Source organism: Hakea prostrata, chromosome 6 (genome assembly GCF_041222555.1).
Source record: "Hakea prostrata isolate BN-2017 chromosome 6, UWA_Hpros_2, whole genome shotgun sequence".
Lineage (NCBI taxonomy): Eukaryota > Viridiplantae > Streptophyta > Magnoliopsida > Proteales > Proteaceae > Hakea > Hakea prostrata.
This window is the reverse complement of record NC_142605.1, coordinates 28,574,574-28,589,965: the sequence shown is the minus strand read 5'-3', so window position 1 is coordinate 28,589,965 and position 15,392 is coordinate 28,574,574. Positions and strand designations below refer to the sequence as shown.

The 15,392-nt window shown below is 37.3% G+C and overlaps 2 protein-coding genes across 2 annotated transcripts; one reads left to right on the top strand and one right to left on the bottom strand.

Moving 5' to 3' along the window:
* Positions 1-1,512: 1,512 nt before the first annotated feature.
* LOC149013096 (bax inhibitor 1-like) lies at positions 1,513-3,622 on the bottom strand. Its single transcript, XM_089158413.1, has 6 exons — positions 3,323-3,622; positions 3,021-3,164; positions 2,805-2,896; positions 2,159-2,345; positions 1,902-2,057; positions 1,513-1,774 (listed from the first exon to the last, which is right to left on the bottom strand). Exons 1-6 carry the CDS (start codon positions 3,437-3,439, stop codon positions 1,724-1,726), a joined length of 747 nt encoding a protein of 248 aa, XP_089014539.1. The 5' UTR covers positions 3,440-3,622; the 3' UTR covers positions 1,513-1,723.
* Positions 3,623-8,020: 4,398 nt separating this feature from the next.
* LOC149013095 (dihydroorotate dehydrogenase (DUF3598)) lies at positions 8,021-15,077 on the top strand. Its single transcript, XM_089159528.1, has 5 exons — positions 8,021-8,525; positions 8,805-9,269; positions 10,679-10,771; positions 13,511-13,650; positions 14,100-15,077. The coding sequence occupies exons 1-5, from the start codon at positions 8,136-8,138 to the stop codon at positions 14,542-14,544; spliced, it is 1,533 nt and encodes a 510-aa protein (XP_089015654.1). The 5' UTR covers positions 8,021-8,135; the 3' UTR covers positions 14,545-15,077.
* The last annotated feature ends 315 nt before the right edge of the window (positions 15,078-15,392 follow it).

The window sequence follows — 15,392 nt, the reverse complement described above, 5'->3', positions numbered from 1 at the left end:
ATTAGGAACTGCTTGGCGCCCTGATGCCATTATAAAGCATAGGAGTGAGAGAGATGATGAAAAATAATAATAATAATAATAATAAAGAAGAAAAACCAGAATAAGAAAAACCATTTTAAGTGGTTCAATTTCTCAAACACAACTTACATCCACAGGTGAGTGATTTTCACTATAAAGAAGGGTTGCCTATTGCTTTTAGGAAGGTCATTGGGGGTGGAGATGATCTAAGTCAATTCTTATTGTATGCCCGCGATTCTCTCCATGCAAGGTCTTCCTTCATTTTTGGACTGGATTTGTCTTAGTTTAGTTTCAGATATTTTGAGGATATCGTTGGTTTTCGTTAAGTGTTTTTTAATCGTCTCTCTAGGTCTTCCAATGATTTTGCAGATTTTCTTGCAAATGAAGCATGTTCCACCATTGTTTATGATTGATATATCTTGTCCAAGTCTCCTGGCTTTGACTCTTTAATACATTTAAATTTTCAGCTTTCGGAAAAAAAAAAAAAAAAAAAAAGTAGCCAGTTGTTAATAGAAAGAAATGGATGCTTTATTCCAGGAAACACTGAATCCTATTTATATCCCTTTGATTAGGCTGTGAGTTACCCGTCGCATTAATCTTGGTTTCATTGCAAATCTTCTCCACAGGCTGTTCCTTGGTGAAACAATAAGATATCTGGTGTGATTTATTGTTGTTACCTGTGACTTCGATACTTGAATTCAAACGTACGGTCAGCACCATTATTGGTGGTTACCAGCACTAGTCCATCTTTATAAGTGAGACCAGCTTATCATTCGGTTTTTGTGTGTATATATTCCGTGTCTTCCATTTACTATAGAAAAGATCATCTCTGAAAATCGCCAGAGAAAAAATTACATGTAAACGAGAGACGCTCAATTCTCTATACAAACAAAATCGTCATTTTTTTTTCCTTAAATTCTGTGGCCCCTTAAAACATTAGCTAGATCTGTCTCGTCTCTAAAAACAAAGCTGGTGAAGCATTTGACTGTTGACCAAAAAAGGAAGCAATTGACTGTTGTCAAGTGTTACGATTGACTTCATTTTCTACATTAGGGGAATAGTAAACTAGTAATGGAGAAGGACAAGTATTAAAATGATGAAGACAGAATACCGTGGCCTCATTCAATCCCCACCCTTCAGTTTTTCAATAGAGACCAGCATCGCCCCTCACGCAATTATCAAGTCTTTAAAAAGCCCAGAAGATTTTACCTCAATTGCTTGAACAGTCCTTAGAAGTGGCTGGCTTGCCCTCTCAAAAGTTAAAACCTTTGAGGCGCCAATTGTAACCCCTACCTTCTATCCCACAAGTGAGCATCAAAACTTGCCAGCAACAACTTTATTTATTTTTTTGGGTAAAACAAGCCAGCAAAAACTGAAAACAAAACTAACATCCACTTCATATTGTCCTACATGAGCTACTGATAAGTGTGCCACATCAAAAAAGAGACACATGAAGATCCCTGTTATGAATATTGAAAATCATAACATACAGGAAAGAACGAAGTAATTTTTGATTTAAACAACTGTTGACCAAGTGTCTCAAAGCACCTTAACAATTAAGAGATATCTATGTACTAGAACTTCAAGAGAAAATTGCAGTTAACTTGTAGAAGGATCATTTTTGAACAATTCTACATGATTTAACATATAAGCATGCACGCAGACCCTTCTAAGTGTCTCCCTGCCAGCTGAACTTCGGCGGTTTTCAACTTCTTCGCTTCCTCTTCTTCTCCTCCTTCTCAGATGCATTCTTCAACTGCATCACAGAAAGCCAACATTAATATATGTCATTCACTCATTCCTTTCAATGAGGTAAAATCGGAAACAAGCATTGCTAATTAACTCTGACTCTTTGCCTAGCTCGTATCAGAGGTTACACTCACCATGATAATGAGAATTCGGACAAAGACTGCGGCAAAATCAGTGAAAAGCGTCAAGGAGTGCTTGACATAGTCAAGCTCCCCAAGATGTGCCCTCTCAATGATCTCTTGGGTGTCCACCACAATGTATCCAACAAAGAGCAATAACCCGAAGTACAACTGCAAAAGATTTCAACAGTAGCAAAACAGAGTTGTTAGCATACCTCACCCCCAACAATCAGAACAAAAGGAACTACTCTCTACTTAGAATGTGACTTTACCTCAAACTGAAAGATAGCTGTGGAGCCTCCAAAGATAGATGATGCAAAGTGCAACCAGAAGAGGATTGAGAGTCCAGAGGACAATAGGCCTCCCAAGTAGAGGTACTCTCTACGCTTTGCCAACATTGCTGCAGCAGAGAAACACCCAAAGGCAATTGCAGTCCCCACAAAACCGCTAATCAGGATGCTGCAACCACACCAACATTAGTTATTCATGAGATCACAACACGATTAAAATTTAAGATAATGGTAGTTTCAGATTTATTGGACTCCCCAGGAGAGAATTCATTCCTATGTGGATATCTTTTTGATGGTTTCAAAATTTACCCATCCCAATTCCAGCCAATTCCATCGAAAAATATGAGCTCAGCGAATGACTTTGAGTTTTCGCCAGAAAAAAAAAACGCCCAGTTTTGTCTCAAAAAATCGATATTAGAACCATGGGATCATCAAGGTCAGCAGCAGCTACCTTTGAAAGCAATATTCATGTTCTCGTTCCCTCCAAACATGGTATTCTAGACCTAACCGTACAATTTAATACATAACTGATGAGATGAAAATATTAAGATCCACCAGGAGAAGTATCTCAGCCGATGACTAAAACGAACAAAAACATTTGACTATAGTTAATAGACAAGAAACATACCTTGGATCAATTTGTATTACCAAGTCGATCAGAGGACCCACAGAAGCTCCTTCGAAAAGAGCCGCCGCCATTAAGAGAGTTACTCTCTTCCTCTGCAGATCAAGAAGGATAACAGATCAAAATAAAACTAGGCAAAACGAAAAACTCATAGATAAATAGAATGAAACCCAGAAGAAAGCCCTACTCCGGATCGGTAATTGAATTGAATTGAATTACCTCTTCATATGTAGGTGAAGACAGCAGCCATAAAATACTTCCCAAGCAAGCAAAGGTAGTAAGCAAGCCACCGATGTTCCACAGAAGATGAAGATAAACTCCTACAGCCGAAGCTACAAGAGCGCACCCAAGTGCGAGATAAACCTGCAGATGTAATAAAGGGAATTTAGTATCCAAGACAAACCCTAGACATCAAAACCTCTTCCTGCCCACCCTCAAATATCAGATTATCCCAAGATTCATACGAATCACAATCATCTAAACGAAACCGAAAAAGACTCCGTAAATTCCTGGACAATTACCTGTTTGAGATGATTCTGAACAACAGGAGAGATCTGCCTGAAATTCTTCAAAGATTCATAGCTCCAGCCACTTCGAGCGGTGGATTGAGATTGGAAAAACGATGAGAACGTTTCCATTCTTGGAAGATCGAAAGCAAATTGACAAGAACAAGAAGAAAACCGTGAAAGAGATACTTAGATTAAACGACGACGAAGAGAGAGAGAAGAGGAACGAACTATATATAGGATTCTTTTAACCTTTGGGAGGTTTTCCTTCGTTTCCTGGTGGTTTCTGATTGATACGGAAAGTAGACCCGTGAAACTTCTGGATTTCAGAACTCGAAACTTTCTCTACCTTTCGTTTGTTCTTTTACTATATTGCCCGTGTTTTATATTATGATTTCTCGGGATAGTAGTGTGATTGGAAGGAATTGAAAAAATTGATGGGGTAGTTTGAGAAAAAGATAAAGTATACTCAGGAAAAGTCGCGGCGCGAGAAGCTGCGAACATTCTCGAATTGTGACGACGCATGACCACTCAGAGAGTTACATGTGGAAGGGGAAAATAATTTCATGCTGACGTGGACCGTAATAGAGTTCGTTGGAAATTTGGAATAGTGTGGAGGCACACTTAAATGCGCACATTGCGGTCAACAGTTGGGATTAAAATCATCTTGACCGTTACAGTTTAATGTACATCATTAAAGTTAAACTCGAATTGTGTCCCCTTAAGCCTTGTTAGCCGAGTTTGGATCGGTTTCCATTTGAGGAGACTTTGACCCCTTTTAATCACAAAATAAGTGGGGACTTACACGGGTCGACTAAGATTTGTTTTCTACATCTTGACTTTTTTTCAAATATTTAATTGGGTCCCATGTTATATGTGGTTAAAAGCATAAAAGAGCTAAGGGTGTTAATTAAGTATCGAAATTGTTTAATCATACTGAACCATGTCGTCTAAAACTGCATAGTTCAACATTCTCTACGATATGTATAGAAACCAAATTTCTTCTATAGTTCTGGTTTCAGGTACTCATACCGTCGGTATGTACTGAAACCGTACTGAATTGGTACCATACCAAATTAAAGATTACAGATAAAATACTTTACCTTTACTATATCCCAAATTCCCTATTTCAGTTTTTCGTTTCGTCCTTCACTCTTTTTCTTAGATTTACTTGCTTTGTTTTTATTAATTAGATTTACTTGTTTTGTCTCTGTTAATATCAGAGTCTATCGAGTGTTTGATCATAATTTCATTAGGATCTTAATGAACTAATAACAAAAGTGGCATGGGTTCATTTGTACCAAAATTGTACTGTACTAGATTACTGAGTTTAAACCGATTTTCCGCACTGGTTTAATATTGAAATAGTACTGAACCATTTTTGCAAATATCAAAACTGTACAATGTAAATTTTATAAGGTACAATTATGGTTTTCAGTATTCAAAGTTGGTACCGTACCAAAACTATACCAAATTACGGAAACCATACTGATTGATATCCTTAAAGAATACCAATAAACAAATCTTCTGAGAAAACTTTATCAAATTCGAATAATTATAATGCCAGTGCAGATAAAAACGAATATAAATTTCTAAGGGAAACAGAATTATGAAGTCTAGAACTTGTAAATAGTTTGATCAATATGGATTAAGCAAGAAAGCATTTAATTTATAAATCTGCTCCATCTTGCATTTGTTCTCATTCATTTTTTGGGCTGCGGTGGTTCTCTGCTGCTACTCTGGTTCGATGGTTCTTTGTGTTTGAGATGAACTCACTATGGGTTTGAGTTGCTATTTCAATTAATCTACTGCACTAAATGCATAGCCATTCTTTGCCTTTCACAAATACTGACGAAGGAATGAGGCCTTTGACCGAGCTTTCCTATCAAGTCTTTCATCATATTTGAATAAGATTGCCCAGACTATCGAGCCAACTCTTGGACCTTAGCCAGGGGCGGACCCAGGATGCAATAGTAGGGGGGCGAAGAATGAAAGTCAAAAGGCTAATGTTTTTTTGTCATACATATTGTGTGGGTCCTTAGAAGATCCATTTGGGGGCCCACCTCTAAACTATTTTATTAAATTAAAAAATAGACCCACATATATTTTGTGGGGCCCACACATATTTAAACAAAAAGATAAAATTATTGATAATGATATATATTTTTTTCAACAAAATATAAGTAAAATTAAAGCAACAATATAAAGAAAAATATACACATGACTTCAACCCTAAAAAGTTAGATGCAAACAAAAATTTTATTTGGTAGGAAATTTAAACCAAATTTTATTTTAGGTAAGAGATGCAAATCAATAGTAGTTAGTTATCTACTAACTATAGAAATTTTATTCACATTACAAAATCAAATAACAATACATAGAATATAAAATCAAATAAAAAGAGTAACAAAAAAAGAAAAAGAAAAAAAATGATAAATAAATTGAGAGAGAAAGTAGGTTTTATAAAATCATACTATATTGTGATTAGATTTTTTTTTTTTCAAATTTTCTTAACCCATGCTTATAGAAAGAGGAGAATAAATTGGAAGAAAAAGATGATTAGAGGAGGGGGGGGGGGGGGGGGGGGTTTCTTTTTCTTCCGCCTCAGGCCATCCAGAGTGGGGAGGATAGGAGAATGGTCCAAATAAGTGAATATGAGAGTTTCCCCAAGTAGTGAAGATGTTAGGTTAAGGGGGTTTATTAACATTAGGGGGGGGGGGGGGGGGGGAAATAACCATTCTTGATTTTGTGAATAGCCTAATAAATTCTTTTTTGTAAAACAAAGTTCTTCTTTCTGACTTGCCAAGTGTTGTGCTATAGCTTTTGACCCGAAGGGACAGAAGAACCCTCATCTCTAGATGAAGGGGTAAACTCGGAAGAAAAGATGAGAGAGAAGAGCAACTCAAGCCCGGATTGCAGAATATTGCAATCACTGGTTGATTGAAGAATTTGTCCGGGGGTTTTTTTTTCAAATTTTCTTACCCCCACAAAAAAAGGGGAAGAAAAAAAGGGGGGAAAAAAGAGGGGAGGGGGGGGGGGGGGGGGGGGATAAATAGGGAATGACGATTTATAGTTATCATTTTAACTTTTGAATACCTAATAAGATTTTTTTTAAAACAAATTCCTTTAACCCACGTTAGGAACAGAAGATAATAAATCGGAAGAATAGATGAGAGAGAAGAGAGGGTAGAATAAATAGGGATTGATGAATTAGTTTTTTTTATTAGGAATGACATTTATACCCATCATTTTACCTTAAAAAATTGTTCTCAATATTGGGGGGCCAAATAGTGACATTTTACATGTGGAAAGAAAAAAACAAACTGAAAAAATTAATGAAATTAAATGAATATACATAAATTTTATAAAAATCCGGAGGGCCATGGCCCCCTCGGCCCCTTCATAGGTCCGCCACTGACCTTAAAGCCAAACTAGACTATCTCTGCAAACTCACAACCTCTGACGAATAAGTAAGTCAATAGCCTCGAGGACATAGGCATGGGATTTTGTAGTCAACCAATAACGGAACCCATTTGTCCTCCCAAATCTTAACTTTTGCATAGTCACTTATGCTCCAAGTAAGGCCTTTCAACAAGTTATTCCTCCCTTCAAGATGCTCTTCCAGCCATAAGATGGTTTGTTTACAATTTTTACTTCAGCGAGAGATAAGTGGTATAATAAGCCAACTTCAACAACAATACTCAAGCTGCTCTTGCTAATGAGGCATGAATTTAAATTTTTTTTCATTGACACCAACTACACCTCTAAATGTTGGTTTATGCAATCTAGATTAAGAAATCCAGTGGATCTTTCTCTCTTTCTTCGCAAATTTCTTAAGTAAGTCATGGTGAGATGTTGGTAATTTAAAGCATGAGGCTGCAAAATTCGACATAGGTGCAATTCTTGCTTTTAAGAGAACTTTTCCTTGTTTGGGAGACCACCCCTGTAGTTTCTTGGTAGTGTTCTCACAAATGTCATGAAAAAGTTCTTCTTGGATATGCCAAATTCTATGAGTAACTCCAAACACTTGGGATGGATCATCTCCATGCTTAACTTTAAGCAGCACTCTTGAGAATCAGTTTTTAAACCTCACTTGATTTTTCTTCATGAAAATTATACTTCACATGATTATTAGGGCTAAAGGTAAGACTAGACTTTTGAATATAAATACTCCAACCTCCACGTTCTTTTTTTTTTTTTTTGAAATGAGGTTCATCCGTGTCAACTTGCGCACACCACGTCTACATCCTCAAGGTGCTTTTTATAAACTTAATACAGGCGGGGCTTCGCCCCGGCCTCGAGGGAATTCGAACGCTGACCTCCTACGTGGAAGTGTTGGGTTTTGCCAACTGAGCCACCCCTCGGGGTTCCGATCCTTCACGTTGAGCTCGTTGTGCGTCATCCAACCATTAGACGGAAGACATTTAGACGCATAAAGAGGTGGACCGTCAGTTCAAAATCCACCATAAAATCATATATTATGGATCCAATGGTTCAGCTCTTTGTGCGCCCAGATATCATCCATCCAACGGCTGGACGGACTGGACGCAAGAACAGTTGGATGCTGAAGATTAAATATCCTAATTGGAAGCCTCAAAATATAGGTTCATGCATTGTTTTGAGGAGAAAACCCTACCCTGCCGTAGCAGTGGATATCTTGTGCTCTAGTTTAACATAAGCAGCGAGCTGGGAGAATGTTAACCGTCACCGAAATTCCCGCGCATCTTCGCTTCACTGAGGATCATTATCTTCCTTATCGTCCTCTGCAAAAGCTTCAGTTCTTACTCAGTGTAATTAAATTCCACACGCTTCTGTCTCATCAATCGAAATGCAGTTTCCATGTCTTGATGCGTGCAAGAACTTATCGAGCTCTCAATCATTTCTAGGGTTTTGCAATCGCGACTTTTCATCCTTTTCCGATCGAAAGCCTTCTCGTGGCTTCTACTGCAGCTTTAATGGAGAAAAAGGAAAGCCAGGAGGAGGTGAGAAGCCGAGGAAGAAAGGTGGTGACGCGAGAATGAAGGTTAAAGAGAAAGATAATGTATGGAGTATCGACAACAAGCTTGCCAAGGAGGCAGAAATGGCAGAGAAGGAAAAATTGAGTCGGAGGAGGGGGAAAGGGAGGAGGTTTAAGAATTTTGGGAAGAGGAATACGAGTTCTAGGGTTATGGTTTCTGATGCTATGTTAATGGAGGTCGAAACCGTTTTGCAGACACAGGTATTTTCACCTTTTTACCACTATCGAGTGTGGCTTTCGAGAGGAGATACATTAAATTCATCGCCAAAATTTTCTCTTCATGCAATTTGAGATGTGTGCTGTATGATGGATTAAAGCTATGATGAAATATTGACTGTTTTCTTCCTGTTACTGATGAATGGCTCTTAGAAGAATGTGCTCTTGATTATTATATTGAGTTCTTATGGTTTAACCCCGTGGAGAAGAAAGGGTTGCTATTTAGGTAATATCTATCTGATGAGGTTTTCTTCCATCCACTAGGAACCTGTTATAAAACCAGCATGGAATACTTTCGCAAGTAGCGTCAGTGGGATATGGAAGGGAGTTGGAGCAGTATTCTCGCCCATTACTGCTGAGATGGAGCCAGTTGAAGTTGGAACCCGGAATGAATACCTCTATGACTGCTATACTCTTTCCCATATAGAATCAGTGCCCCCCTCTTCAGGTGGACATCATTCTCAAATTAAAAGAAAAATAAATTGGGTGACTTTCAATCCTCATGGTGAAATACAGCAAAAGACTGGAGGCAGCAGCAGGACTGAAGCAGGTAGAGATAGAGATAGAGATAGAGATAGAGATACAGATGCGCCTTCTTCAACAAAGAAATCTGTGGATATGAGTGGGTTTGATCATGATTTGCCTGCATTTGAATCCTTCGACTTTGGGACAAGTGATCTGTTCGAAGAAGATTTCATGGTTGTGGAGCCTGGCCTTGTTTTCTTTGAGGTAGGATATTCCATAATTTTTCCCTCAGATCAAATGCTCCTAAATTTCCTGGCAAACTCGGATGCATCAATCTCAAAAGCCTCGAGCTTGAGAGAATACCCTTTCTTTTAACTCTTAAACTCTTAACAATTTTATGTTTTAAAAATATAAAGTATGATTCATAAACATTAGCATTCAATTGAACATGTCTGGGTAGCTTTCCACCAAAAAAAAATTAAGTAAAACAAAGAGCATGTTTGGTATGGTGGCTACTTTGGTCTTCTTCATCTTCTTCTTCTTAACAAAGAGCATGTTTGGTATGGTGGCTACTTTGGTCTTTTTGTGTGTGTGATTAACAAGTCAATAATTTAATAATTTTAGGTGGTTCATTTTTAAGAATACAGTACAAGCTGACTCATTCTTTTTTTACCAAAATGGATTCAGCAACATAGACTCTCTTTCTCTAATCAGCTCTGTTCTGTTCAATGTCTTACAACATTCTACTCATGAGCTACGCATGTCATCCCTCAGCACTTCTCTTATGGTTATTTTATGCATGCCTTTCCTCCTTTTAGCACCTTCAATTTGAGGTAGATTACTTTGCCGTACTGGATCATTCAAGGTACTCTGCTGAACATGTTAATGTCGCTTAAGACGAGCTTCCTAAAACTTATCAGGAGCAGGGGCAATTCCCAGCTTTGCTTTGATTTTCTTCATTCTTTGAGAGAATTTCCTAGAATATTTTGGAAGAGTAACTAATCATCCCAAGGGGATGTCATTTGGATTGGATTAAATAATTGTGCAAACATCTACAATAGCCATCAAGTTTTTTTATTATTTTTGTATAAATAAATTCTTTATTTTTATTCTATTTTTATTTTTATAGTGATGGCTTGATTAATTTCCAGTAGTGAGGCACCATGTTTCTCACACTAGAGCTGATTGGAAACCATGATAACCATTTGACTTTGTTCTGAAGCAATATTTTGACTTTGATCAAAGCAAAGAACAGCGGGTTCCATTTTCCCTTCATTCCTAGCTGCAGGGGATTTTGATTTTTGGGTTAATAATTTATAATTTAATTTAGAGTTTGGATTACGGTATGCAGTTTGTTCATATGTGCATGATGTGTTGTGTAATGTCTTTGGGGGGTTGGAAACCATCTAATGACTTTTTAACAGTGACATATATCAGCAATTTGTCAAAAGTGAACTGTAAAATGAAATGGTTAACATGAGATTTGCATGTTTATATATGTAAGTGTAGCATGTTGGTGCTTGTTCAAATATCGTTTGCATTAACTTGGTTTTCCATTTTTTTGATAGTGAAAAAACATTCAAAGCAAATTAGGAAATACAGTTACATAATTCATACATGTTTTTGTTGATAGCCTATTATCATTGGTTGTTGATTTGTCCTGCCGATTGCAGGATGGTTCATATTCTAGAGGCCCAGTCCAAGTTCCAGTTGGAGAAGTAGATGATTCCAACTATTTTGTTTCTCCGACACTGAAGTTTGAACAGGTAGGATCTTTGCTGTATATTTAGAATCTAACATAGCATATCTTGATTTCTTTTCAGATGATTGTTATGCTATCTTGTGTAGCTGTTGTCTGTTACTTCTTGTTGGATTATTTGCTTATTAGTCATGGACATTATTTCAATACTATGTCATGTGAATGTCCAAATTCTTCTGCTTCTCCACCAATTCCTTTGGTAAGCCGATTAGGGACATGTGAATGACCAAGAATGCCATAGATTGAATAAATGACAACAAGATTCAGGAGATTCTCAATTATTTGTAAGGACTGGGGACAACCAGATTGTGGAGATTTTCAATTATTAAACAAAAAAATAATCAAATGGGGAAACATTCCTGAATGAAGGCTTATTTTCACTGTTCAAATCTAGAAAATTTTATGCTGGTCTGATAGTCAGGTTTGAAATAACTGAAGTGCCTACTATAGTTCGTTAGAAAAACCTTAGGCACCATTTGTTTGAAGAAGTGGGGTGGGAAAAAACGGGTGGAAAAAAGAACATTGGGACCCATATGTATTGGGGTGAGGAAATAAGAAAGGAAAGGAAAAGAAATGAAAGGAATTTGTGGAAAAGTTTCAAATGCGGTCTCACTTTTGTTGAGTCCCACACTTTTCCACAAAGTCCTACTTAGTTAGTGGGACTTTGAAAAGGGATGGATGGGGAAAGAAACATTCCACATCAGCAGACAAGCTACCTTAATTTAAGGAAACTTATCTGCCAATTTTTCCAACCCAATGAATGAAGCCATACTTTGGGATTTCGTGGAGAAGTTTACTTTTTCAAACTTTTTCCCACTCAATTTTCCCACCCCACTTTATTTTAGCAAAGAAATGGTGCCTTAGTAAATTTGCAAGATTCAATTGGCCTAATTTATAGGGGCTGGTCTTAGTGCAACAGCTGGGGTTGCTCCATTGTGATCAAGCAGTCAGAGGTTTGTCTGGAAACAGCTTCTCTGCAGATGTAGCGGTAAGGCTGCATACATTATAAACTACTCCAAATCTCACAATGTGGGAGCCACGTGCACTGGGTACACCCTTCATTTTAAATTAAGGCTATTATAATGAAACCCCAAAATAAATACAAGACCCATCCTAGAATATAATTACTACCTAAAGGTCAGTTTCAGACTATTAGACTGACAAATACTCCTAGGGCCTTTAACCTCTGCACATAAGCATCAATATGGGATTGGTTTCTAATGCAACTACATACAAGGAATAACCAGTAAAGTTAGATGGAAATCTAATGGCTAGATTCAAAGATATGAAATGGACCTTCCAAGAGTAGGACATAATGTAGGATTAGTGTAAAGATGTCTTAACCTAAAGGAGGATCAGAAAGTTCTTCAATGAATAGCAGTAGAGTTAGTGACTCCACCTCAAGCATGAATTCCACTGGCTCAACAGGGCTCTGTATGGTCCCAAATGTTGGGTGTTTCACAGATTACAAATATAGAAGCGAAGGAAAATGGGTAGAAAAGCAAGGAGGAGAAGGTTCATGCATGACCTTTCTCCATATCTTTCACTAATGGCCTCTCACCACACCGTTCTCACAGGGCAACTGACACAACACAGAGGACATAAAGAAATCAATGCAAAACACTCCTCATGCATGGGAAGGCTGGACAAAGCAACAGTTGATGATTTAGATCCACTCCTCTTGCAAAATAGAAATTAAAGGGATGGAAACCACATGAATAGGAACTCACAACTGCTATTAAAAATTACCTAAGTTCTAGTTTCCAAGATGGAAATAGAAAGTAGAAACCAAATAAGCTAAAGATTTGAGCAAACCAGTTTTCTAAGTCAGGGGTCAAAGTTGGAACCATTTTTTAGCTGTTAAAGACCTCAAAAATCTTTTTTATTTGCCTGCAGCTCTCCCTGGGCCACCAGATTTTCTTGATGTCTTTTGTGCAAGCATCAAATTCTCCGCCCATAATCCAAGCCCAAGATCAGATAAAATATCTTCTATTTTTGGGGTCAGGTCTGGTCTGGAGTTATGGGCCTTAATTAGTCCACTACACATGCATACATATTGGGCCTAAACATTTTATAAATCAATTTATGACCCTCTTCATGTGAACTGTGTTTTCTTCTTCATGCTTAATATATATCTGGATTACTCAAAGTTTGTAGATTAATGGACTATTAGAATTTCCAAACTGAATTCAGTTAATAGTTGAAATAGATGATTGAAATAAGAAAGTCCCAGGTAGAAATCAGATTCAGATTAGATAGAAAATTTTAGCAGTGTTTAACTAGGGATTAGTTCAATAATGAGATGCAAAATGGATATAAAGAGAAAATTATACGAAATTATCAGAATCAGAAGATAAGAAGACTGATGAACTAACACACCAGTTGAAGGTAGATCAGAAGAAGGAAGAAAATATTTTCTGGTATATCAATCCCTCATAAATTGCTAAATAATATCAAACCTCTGGTAAGAAGAGTTTCTGGAAGCACAGTACAAAGCCACAACTGCAATGAAGAAAGTCAAGAAACAAAGGACCGGATTCAAGGAAATTTAATTTGGTTGAATCGAATAGTTTTCTTGTGCATGACCTCATTTATTTGGGATAACTTAGTTTAGCTGAGTTGTATTCAGTTTTGTATTGCTGACTTCCTTTACATGTTGAAGTAAACTTAAATGTTTTGAATGCTGTGAAATGCGGATTAGCATCTGCATCTGCATCTCCATCTCATTTTTTGCCTTCTGGCCTAGTGTTTGGTTAAAGGTTGTCACAAAAGACTACGTATTGTGCATACCATAGAGTTCAGTGATGGGGGTTCAGATATTCAGATTCTGAGGGTCGCTGTTTATGAAGAACAATGGATTGGTCCTGCTGCTCTAGACTACCTAAGGTACTCCTACAATTCACTAACATTCTCCTTTATTACCTATTACCTAGGTTGCAGATCCTCAGCTTCTTTTTCAGAATATTATTTTTTTTTCCTGACAACAAGAGATTATTCATGTTTCTAATTTAAAGACGGGGGAAGGGTGGGGATCAAATCATAGCATGGAATATCTCCATGATGGGATACAAAATATTGTATGAAAACCAACTGCACTGCAAGTGTGAAGTGAGGGAATTCATTACTCTAAATGAATCCATCTTCACTTTTTTGTTGCCTGAACTTTTTCCTTCTGCCCTGCGTTCCTTTATAACTAGGACAACATCATGAGGCACAATCTTTTGTGCCTTTGTGTGGCAGGTCACTATATTGAAGTTTTCTGCATGATGATAATGAGATACAATTTTTGTCTTGGTAAAATAAATCTTCTATTATTTTTTTTGTTATAAAATCAGTGATGATGTGGAGTTAGAGCTGAAACCATTTTCTCAGCGGAAACGAACCCAACCATCAGATTTGACAGGGCCTTGGAAGGTGTTTGAAGTTAGTGCCACTCCTGTCTTTGGGGATGAGCCTCTTATTGAGGAAGGCAACGGTCCCCCTTACGTGTATCTCTGCACAGAGACAGTGAAAAGGAGGAACCTGCCTGAAAATCCTGTCTACTTTGGGGAGGAAGAGATGGTTGACATGCAGAACGTGACTGTACTCTGGTTACCAGGTGGTGTTACTGGTTATGTTGACATTAAGAAGGATGGAATTCTCTGCATTGGGGTTGGGTGGTACTCAGAGGAAGGACTGAACCTTATTATGGAGAGGGATTATGGGATGGATGGAATGCTCAAAGAAGTCCGGTGGAAATCTGAGGTGAAGAGAAGATGGTCAGACCCATTGCCTGTGTAAATTCATGTTGTCCTCTCTTGCTTAGTTTTGTATGTACATCTGATGGTGAAAAAATCTAGTAGATGTTCAAGAGTTCTCCTATTTGAAAACAGAGGTAAGGCTGCATAACATTTGACCTTCCCCAGAGCGTGCTAAATGGAGGAACCTTGTGCATTGGTATGGCAATTATATTTTTTACACCAGCTCTCGATTATTTGTACTGATGAACCCTTGTCTAATTCTGAATAATGATCTTAAAACCTAAATAATGCTAGAACTTATTGATCTGGTTTTTACTGAATTGTCAATCTGGGTGCACCATCAACTTTAAGAAATTATTGGTTTCTCTTGCAGGTGAATTTCGTTAGTTTACAGGTGATATGGCATTTCTTTTTTCAGGTGAATTTCGTTAGTTTACTGGTGGTATTGCATTTATTTTTTCTTTTAAAAACTTCAAAATAAACTTGATGCTTGTTATGATTTATTTATCTTATCAATATTCGATTCTTTGAAATTCAAAATGGCAAGTGGGGAAAAAGTTTAGTATTTGATATATTTTTGTTAAATGAGAGTAATATTGTGTTTTTTTTGCTAACTTTAATGGAGAGCAACACAGACATTACATATCGTTTGGCAAGTGGCATTTATGGTTTTTAATCTTAAGTTCAATCGAGGTTAGTTGCATGATGAAAGATACAACATTAATTGATCTCTATTAATAAAAGAAAAGTATCACGAAACTAATTATCAATATTAATGGCTTTGTTATCATGTCTTCTTATCACCAACTAAGGCTTAATTGCCTTTCTCTTATACTGGATAATCACTTTAATGGGTAACCTTTATTAGAAAATGAGAATTGATTGACC

Bases quoted from the DNA above. Each gene is read 5' to 3' on its own strand.
- LOC149013096 (XM_089158413.1), bottom strand. From the start codon at position 3,439: ATGGAAACGTTCTCATCGTTTTTCCAATCTCAATCCACCGCTCGAAGT. The intron at 2,897-3,020 runs GTAATTCAATTC...CTTGATCTGCAG, and splicing joins CTTCACCTACATATGAAGAG to AGGAAGAGAGTAACTCTCTT. The intron at 1,775-1,901 runs GTGAGTGTAACC...TCTGTGATGCAG, and splicing joins TCCGAATTCTCATTATCATG to TTGAAGAATGCATCTGAGAA.
- LOC149013095 (XM_089159528.1), top strand. From the start codon at position 8,136: ATGCAGTTTCCATGTCTTGATGCGTGCAAGAACTTATCGAGCTCTCAA. The intron at 8,526-8,804 runs GTATTTTCACCT...TCCATCCACTAG, and splicing joins AAACCGTTTTGCAGACACAG to GAACCTGTTATAAAACCAGC. The intron at 10,772-13,510 runs GTAGGATCTTTG...CTTCTGGCCTAG, and splicing joins CGACACTGAAGTTTGAACAG to TGTTTGGTTAAAGGTTGTCA.